This window comes from Pararge aegeria, chromosome 19, assembly GCF_905163445.1.
Source record: "Pararge aegeria chromosome 19, ilParAegt1.1, whole genome shotgun sequence".
Taxonomy (NCBI): domain Eukaryota; kingdom Metazoa; phylum Arthropoda; class Insecta; order Lepidoptera; family Nymphalidae; genus Pararge; species Pararge aegeria.
Genome location: NC_053198.1, coordinates 8,342,160 through 8,351,147, shown reverse-complemented (window position 1 = coordinate 8,351,147; position 8,988 = coordinate 8,342,160). Strand labels below are relative to the sequence as shown.

Here is an 8,988-nt window from a genome sequence, read left to right as displayed (position 1 = left end):
ACAAATTAACAAAATGTATATTTTTATTGTCCTTATATCTATAATAACTGAATTATATTATAATGTTTTTCCGTTTCACAGTATTACCAGGTGGAGCTTTTAGATTCAAGGCACTCAGTAAGCATATATAGAACTATATGGTCTAGCTAGCAAGTCTATGAATTATAAAAGAGTAAATTATTAGCAACATTGAAATTATTTGATGAAATGTATATAAACCAGCATTGGACCAGTTTGGTGGATCAATGCCAACATTTCTTCTCCTATGTGTGCCCAGTGGTGGGATGATAATAGACAGGATAATAATGATGTTTTATGCCAATTTGGCAACAATGTTACATTGATGTTGAGTTAGAGCTCAACTGCAATCTCACCTAGTGGTGATTATGCAGTCTAAGATGATCAGAGGCTAACCCGTTAGGAGTAAGGCAGTTATAATATACCCTTATTGCTAATCACATCATGCTAAAACGCTTAAGCACTTGATGGCCAGGTGTTGGTAAAGTTGTAACAAGTCACAGCCAAAGCCAGACCAGAACAGACCAGAATTCGCCCTGTAGGAGTTCATCCCAGAATACTCCACTGAACCAACTCATATAGCCCAGTGGGTGCAAATGAGCATATATTTACCCCTGTTATCAAAACTTGCCATGTCTTTTGTATTTGTTGTCGCACACTATTGCTGGAACACTACTGTTTTGGCCTTTCATTGATTAATTCAAATAATAAAAAAATAGCAGTTAGTTGTTAATCAGCACCTTGAGTATTTCTTACAAATCCATTTTAATAATTTGATCTGCTGCTGAGGCCACCTCTTCTTTAGTCACTTGATTTAAGGTTTTTTTTGGAGTTCTTTTAACATCTAGTTGTTTTGGTTCTGTAATTGACTTAGGTTTATTTTTCACTTCAATAAATTGCTTGTCTATATCTGCCACTTTCTGTTTTATCTGCAAAGGAATACGAATTAAAATAATTGACATACTCAAATAGAAATACAAAATAGTTTCAGTAGCATAATATAACAATGTCTTACATTTTTCAAACCTAAGTTAACTGCCTTTGCTTTAGTCTTTTTTAAGCTTTTCGCACCTGCAACTTTAAAAACATTCGCCTTTGCACCTTTCTTCTTGTCTTTTGCCATTTCTTCTGGTGCCTCTTGCGCTAAGGTGTGAATTAATTAAATAACAGACAATAGACATGAAATCCTTAATAAAAGTCTGACTAAATTAAGTAAGGTTATTTGTATTTGTTAAAGCGTAATTTTTTCTGCATAACCTAAAATCACAATTTCAATTTTTGCGTTGAAAAATTTATTATTTGACATAAAATTTATTAAGAGCTTTGGCTTCTTGCTTCTTTGAGGCGAATATAACAAAAATGTAGAATAAAAATTATTTATTCGTTGTTCTTAGAGGTATTCCATGGTCGACTGTCATTCTCCAAATTTTATATACTCTGTGCATTGTGGTTACTGGTATTTTGTTTTTATAGTCTGTAAATACTAAATTTAATTTTGGGCAGGGACTGCAGAAAATTGCAATTTTTACTTTTTACAATTTGATATAATTTTTTTCCATTGAAGTAACCTTTTATATTACAACAATTTATATTAACATCAGATTACAATTTCTGTTATCCTACAAATACTAGATAAGACTTGTTGCGTTAGGAATAAATTTTTTAGTATCCCGTGACATAAACGCCGCCAAAATTAATTACTACTCGAAATACAACGGGAATATCTCCACTATGGCTAAGGTAAGTCAACAAGTTTAAATTCAGCTCAACCACAATATTATTAATTGCATAAATTGTAGATAACTTTATTTGCATACTGGATAATCGAGTTACTATTAAAATATTTAAAGGCAGTCGTCGCCTCCTGCGACCGGTTCTGTACTTTATAAGTTGATGATTTTAAGACCACTACGTTAAATTTATACCTAGTTTTGATCGTTAAGTACAAAATGAGTGACACTATTGAAGAAATGGTAAGATCCTTATATTCTTGAAGAAGTATTCAATTATTCAATAATGCAGATCTATCTTTTCGAAAAAATATTATTATAAATATAATTTAACATTAGTTTATTCGTAAGCCTTTTAGTACACACTTTTCTTTTGTCCTGTAAATTCAATACACCTGCAGGGTTGAACTACCTAGTCTCTTATAAGAATTTCTCATTCACCTAAGTAGCTAGACTATATTGTGATGTATGTAACATACAAGTTATTCCCTTTACTGTGGTACCTATCTAAAATATTCATTCTTAAATAACCAGTTAAATAAATTAAGCCTTTATACAAGCCTTTCCCTATTGATTTAAAAAATTCAAATACTTATTTTTGATTGTTCATGCTTAGAAGCACTTGACAAGTACCTGAGTGAATGAAAACTTAATCTATACAGCAGTATCATTATCAAGCCATTTCTGGCCCGGGCATAGGTGTCCTCTTAGACTGATGAGGATTTTGGTTGTAGTCCAATATGGTTGCCACATGCATATTGGTAGACTTCTCCATAGCTTTGAGACCATTATGTAGTTCTCATGTTTCCTCACATTGTTTTCCTTCAAGGTTAAAGTATATAGCTCCACACAAAATTTGCTGTCAATTATGCTGCTCAAGCAGCTAGCTGCGGGCAAGTATAATATTTTATATTTTATTTCTAGCCTGTGTTATATTCCTACTGGCGAAGCTCATGTTCTTGGAGGGTGCGGATAGCACTCAATCTCAAGGAGATACCATATGATATAAAAGCTGTAAGCCTCATAAAGGGTGGAGGAGAACAGCACTGCAATGAATATAGAGAGGTTAACCCAATGGAGCAAGTCCCATCATTGGTTATAGGTATTGAAATAAATTAAATACAAATCTCACAGTTCCTCAGCTTGGAAGCAGTGGGGTGCATAGAGGGTATGCACAGGGTATGCAGATGATATAAAATGAAGAAAATCTCCTGTAAGAGTTATAAAAAACTTAAGGATAGGCATTGTAAGAGTTATAAAAAGCCTCCCTCAAGTATTTATAACTCATACTGGAGATTTTCTTCATCTTATATCATCTGCATACCCTTTCACTTTTGGTGATCAGTAGGGCTTACATATGCATGATTAAAATGTCTACTATTTTATCATCCTATTTCCATGATAATTAAAAAGATTTGTTAGCCCTACTGGTTACCTATTTCATATTATATTAAGTGTCTTGATTATATGTTGGTCCTTTTCTAAACAAAGATGTTCAGAATTATTCTCACCCTATATTGCTCCACTATAAGTACATGAGATTGGTGAAAAGTGCAACATATCTGTCTGATTTCTTAATAATATGGAGCTATTTAATCATAAGGTGTTGTTAATTTAAGTTTTTTATATTATAGTATTATTTTTACAGATGGGCATACATTAATAGAATCATTGAGTATAATGAATTATTTAGAGGAGACAAGACCCCAAAGGCCACTAATGCCACAAGATTGCTATAAAAGAGCTAAAGTTCGTGAAATTTGTGAGGTAACTATTTTGATTTTCTTCTATGTATTGTCACTATATGATAATGGCCATGCTTTTTGTTGACATTTGGCCAATATCAACAATTACAATAGTCACAAGTTGACTAATAAGTACCACTACTACTACACTCCTTTAGAGTCTTGGGCCCTGAAAGCCTAAATTTTAAAATAACAAGTCTAGCTATCAAGTGTAACCTCTCAATTATCTAAAAGAGGTATTATAGAACTTTTGATGAGTCTTTGTATACACAAAGAGTTTAAATTTTCTATTGCTATCTGTATCTTTACACAAGGCATTGATAGATAAGATATTGTAAGCAAATTATCCACTTATTGATATCTACAGTTATCACAAAACGAAATTATCATCTCAAGATAAAAAGTATTGAGATGCACAGGTAATCCACATACCACTTAAAGAACACCATCTATTGAAAGTAATCCAATATATGACTATAAGTATATAAAGCAAATAATTTCACGGCCGTTTGGTGTACTTGGGTGCGATCCTGCTTTCTAAGTCTAAGGCTGTGGGTTTGATTCCCACAAGTGGAAAAGGTTTGTGTGATGAACTTTAATGTTTTTCAGTGTCTGAGTGTTTATATGAATATAATAATTATTTATGTATATTTTGCAAGACATACAAAATATAGACAGAAGACAGAAAGGTTTTTTAATTTATTTAAATTGTTATTTTTCAGATTATATCATCAGCAATCCAGCCGCTCCAGAACCTAATCGTTCTTATCTATGTAGGGGAGGAGAAAAAGAAGGAATGGGCACAGCACTGGATAATGCGAGGTTTCAGGGCTGTTGAGAAACTCTTGTCTTCCTGTGCTGGCAAGTATTGTGTGGGAGATGAAATCACTCTTGCAGATTGTTGCCTCGTGCCACAAGTTTTTAATGCTAGAAGGTAATTGTTATTTTTTTTTTATTCAAATTCCTTAACATTAGGTATGATACATCACGTAGAAGTTATGAACACCTATCTCTAGAGACTCATTGAAGGGCAAAATGGAATTTGATTGAACATTGACAAAGTTAAGGTGCATAAATAATAAGTGTAATAAGAATTGAGCGAGTAGCATAATGTACATTACAGAAGAACTATTGAACTAAAGGTTATTTAATTTAACGTATCTCAACTCATCAAAAATATAAATGTGGAAATCAAAGCAAAGTTCAATATTAAGAATAATATATTCTTATATCGACTTTACTGACTAAATTGAGATCTAAATGGTTTAGATAATAATTTTAATATGTGACTATCTTATTTCTGCCGCCAAGCAGCAGTACTGCGATCTGAAGGGTGTGATTACCGGTGTAATTACGAGAACATGTAGCTTAACGCCTACAGGTTAATGGACATAGTGCCCCCCATGTAAAATATTTTCCTTACGTGCGCTGTGAAGTATCGCTCTGTGTCTAGGCAATGCTTCTCCACTTATCATCAGGTGGGCCATCTGCTTCTGTCAACTAATACTATAGATAAAATGTACCTAAACGTGGTGCAAAGTGAAAAAGAGTAAAAAGGGTCGTCTATGTCTCCTGGACATATTGTATGAAGCTAGCCTCTAGGCCGCATTGTCAGTTACAGTCTGGTGTGATTACAGTCAACCATTCTCAGTCGCAGACTGTTTTTTAGAGCTTTTTAATAGGAACCATTCCAAATCATACTTACTAATATAAAAAATCATACTTACTACATAGTTCCGTTTTGGCGCATCGTTTACCATTTACCGCATCGCATGCATCTGAATCTCTCCAAACGGATATTTTTTCCAGTTTTTTCATCATTTTTCATTGATAATCCGCTACTGGTAGTAGCATAAGATGTTATATAGTCTTAAGACGATAAATAGAGTACACAAAAATATTTTTCCAATTCGAATGAGCAGTTCCTGAGAATGTCGCGTTCAACCAAACAAACTCAAAAGCTTTACTGTGCCCACATTGGTTGGCAAACGTGTTTACTTGGGTTTTGGGAGGGTTGTTTTTTTACTGTATGTATTTGCATGCCAATTTGGCTATATTACCGGTTTTCATATTTTAACTGTTCAAATCTTCTCTATAAGTATACTATATTGGATGTAATGTTATTATTTGTAACCAAAATATTATATTGTCCTTCAAGAGTTCCCACCCGATATAAGCCAACAAAGATTATTTCTAAATAGATTGACATATTGAACATATAAAAAAACTAATAGAATTAATATCAATCAAAAGATTACGACATGATTGCGGCTTCATACCTATATCGTATATACCTATTCTTTAACCATTCGTCCAAATGCAGTCAGGGGAAAAATCTTTTGTATTAAATACTAGACATGATAAGATTTCTCATTTTGATAAGAAATCATAATTTTTGTTAATATGACCAATAAATATGATTTAAATTATTTTTTTTTAATATAAAAAAAAACTATTGTTGTTACTTAAATATAAAAGTTGTATGCTGGTGCTGTCTTTTTGTAGGTATTATCAATCTTTACCACTTTTCTCTAGAACTCGAATCATATATTTCTCATCGTTAAGGCAGCATTCGTAAACCCTGGTAACCCCCCACAACCTCACAAACTTGTAACTCTTTATAGTAAACAGTGGCGTGCACTGGGTATCTTACCGTAAAATTGTATAAATCGCTAAAATCCTCCTCCTGAACATGTTACATAGAAATTTTAGGGTAGGCAGTGCTTTTGTGCATGTATGGAGTGCACGCCACTGATAGTATAGATTTAAATACTATGAATATGAACCGTTATTAACTAGTAGTTGTAATTTCGTTTATTGTGTAAATTTATGTGAAGCTGACTAATTGTTACCAATGATAAAGTTAAAAAAATCTTTTCAGATTTCACGTTGATCTGCGTCCGTTCCCAATTATCCTACGCATAGATCGTGAACTCGAGAACCTGCCAGCATTCCGGGCAGCTCACCCTTCCGCACAGCCGGACTGCCCGCCCGAGGTGGCCAAATGAACCGACGCCCACGCCCACTATTGGGCGACCCATCCCATCCATTACTTATAACAGTAGGATGAAGTTGACCAAGTTACTCTTAAATATACCATGAAAAAAAAAAACATTTTGTTTTTGTATCTTGGGTGAATTCCAAAAAAAATCCAATCAATTTAGGAGTAATTAAAGAAATAATGTTATTTATATAATCAATGTGTAACTTGTCATTCTGAAAATGAATGGCTTAAAATTTTATAACCATTACCCGATCTTCTAATCTTCTATCTAGTCTTAAATTAGTAGTTATTTAAAAGGGTTATACAAGGTTTTGGGAAAGTGCAAGTATGAATTAATATGAATTTGTAGTTTATTAGATAAAATATAAAATAATGACATAAGCGCGGTGTCAAACTTGAGTCTTGAACGTCGTTTAAGTTTACATCCTACTTGCGACCAATAGCAACACTCATAAGCAACTAGTTTATTTTAGCCAATATTGGAATAAAAGCCAAAAAGATAGCACTACGATTGTCTTTATCCAATCAATATCTAGAAATAACGATTCAGCACAAAAAGTTATAGATGATTGGGATGTATATTCTAGTTCCAATTTTAAGAAATCTGTTGTTTATATTTCTTTGTAATAGAATTTTGTATTTATATTTATTTAATAAAAGTATAACTTTAAGTGGTACACAACATTCCTTATTGTCTAAAGAAATACAACCAAGCACATTGCAGTTATAACATTATAATGTTAGTTTAATAGTTGTATGTTCTGCAAATAGTTTTTTCAATATTTTAATCAATATGTGCCATTCCAATATAGATGTTTATGTATGTGAAGTAGAATTTTAGCCTTTATTTATAATAATTAATATATAATCAAAAGAGTTGTAGTTTAAGAATTATTTTATTGTTTTTAAACGTTTTTATTCTGTTTTTATTCAGAAATAAAATATTCATTTTAAACAAGTTTATAATTCTTTGTGTTTGCCTTTTCTACAAGTGTTTGCAAACTAAATTCGGGTAGGATTATTTGCACGCGGAGGCATCTTGGACCCGACTAATATGATTATTGTAATTGGCCAGATCAGCACTTAAATTATTACAAAGAAAACATTTTTGTCACTTGTTGGTTAAAATAAAAACGTAATATTTCACCTTAGAAAATGTTATTATCAGGCAAAAATTAACGTGCCAGATTATTTTTTATTTTTAATGTTACTAAACTTGTGCATTGATTAAGTGATTAGATATTTTGTTTTTGTCAGTGATAAGAACAGGTAATCAAAGGTTTGTATAAAATTAAGGTTCATTATTTATTGGAGGTTAGACCGCAGATTAAAGATAGACTACCGGATCAGCCGACAATAATATCTACACATGCAGTCTTTTGATTTCAATATTTAAGCAATCTGAAACCTTATTGGTTACCGGCTACAAATGGGCTACACTATTGTACAAGCCCAAAGTCCCGCCCAACAAAGTCCCCGCCCCCGCAGCAACTTATTTATGATGACATGCCTCCCAATCCACATCTGCCCTGCCGCTATAATTTTTTGTTACAACAACATTAATTAAAAGGGAACTTAATTATGTTTCATGGGTTGACAATGGTTGAACAACAGCAACCTCAACTGTCAACTGAAGAATACTAAAGCTGAAGCTAATCGTTTACATTAGCTGAAGCCTAGATAGGGTTGCCAGACGGTCGGGAATTGCCGGGATTCTCCCGAACACCCGACAAAGCAAATAATCTCCCGAAAAACAAGTTCGATAATTTTAAGTTTACATTTTCGTCAAACGAAACTTGAAAACAACAAAAAAAATGACAAATACTTATGGCAAGTACAAAAACAATAAACATGATCATTCGGTTCTTATCTTATGTGCCACATATACCTGTTTTTTTTTATACCTACAATGCAATGCAAAATCTGTTTGTTTACTTAATATATTATGTAAAATCCCGAAAAATCTGTTGTTGATCCCGATAACAGGAAGAATTGATCTGGCAACCCTGGGTCTAGAAAAAGGTCTTAACTTAAGACTCTAAAGAATAAAGAAATCAGACTGTTCAATTAATAAAAGTAGGTATAAGGCTTTATTATTTTTTTATTTTAAGGATCGATTTTCAAATATGACTCATTTTCACGACTTGTTTGCGATGGCGTAAATCTTGCATTATTTGCTGTCCAACGTCATATTTGTATTTTTTTTTTTTGATGCAAAAAAAATACAAATATGATGCGGATCACTCAATTATTATGTTACTTTAGATTATGAAAAATATAGCAGTTAAAATTATGAAAAAATAATTTTGTAATTTATCGCACGCACGATAAAGACACCAATTGTTACAAATGTTGCCACAAATAAAAGCCCAATTACCACCATAATTTTAATATATTACATAGTCTAGCCTATCTTTTAATTTGACGGGCTTCAACGATTATTATAATAATAATGTTAGGGATGAAAAACAAATCTGAATTCGATAAACGA

General features: G+C 32.5%; 2 protein-coding genes across 2 annotated transcripts; one reads left to right on the top strand and one right to left on the bottom strand.

Moving 5' to 3' along the window:
- Window positions 1-4: 4 nt before the first annotated feature.
- LOC120632057 lies at window positions 5-1,315 on the bottom strand. The gene is made up of 2 exons (XM_039901823.1): window positions 1,034-1,315; window positions 5-947 (listed from the first exon to the last, which is right to left on the bottom strand). The coding sequence occupies exons 1-2, from the start codon at window positions 1,139-1,141 to the stop codon at window positions 771-773; spliced, it is 285 nt and encodes a 94-aa protein (XP_039757757.1). The 5' UTR covers window positions 1,142-1,315; the 3' UTR covers window positions 5-770.
- Window positions 1,316-1,511: 196 nt separating this feature from the next.
- On the top strand, window positions 1,512-7,366 carry LOC120632056 (probable maleylacetoacetate isomerase 2). Its single transcript, XM_039901822.1, has 5 exons — window positions 1,512-1,758; window positions 2,673-2,850; window positions 3,397-3,515; window positions 4,216-4,427; window positions 6,375-7,366. Exons 1-5 carry the CDS (start codon window positions 1,750-1,752, stop codon window positions 6,499-6,501), a joined length of 645 nt encoding a protein of 214 aa, XP_039757756.1. The 5' UTR covers window positions 1,512-1,749; the 3' UTR covers window positions 6,502-7,366.
- The last annotated feature ends 1,622 nt before the right edge of the window (window positions 7,367-8,988 follow it).

Coding starts and splice junctions, on each gene's coding strand:
- LOC120632057 (XM_039901823.1), bottom strand. CDS start 1,141: ATGGCAAAAGACAAGAAGAAAGGTGCAAAGGCGAATGTTTTTAAAGTT. Junction 948..1,033: donor TTAACTTAGGTTTGAAAAAT/GTAAGACATTGT, acceptor ATTCCTTTGCAG/ATAAAACAGAAAGTGGCAGA.
- LOC120632056 (XM_039901822.1), top strand. Junction 2,851..3,396: donor AGTCCCATCATTGGTTATAG/GTATTGAAATAA, acceptor TTATTTTTACAG/ATGGGCATACATTAATAGAA. Junction 3,516..4,215: donor AAGTTCGTGAAATTTGTGAG/GTAACTATTTTG, acceptor GTTATTTTTCAG/ATTATATCATCAGCAATCCA.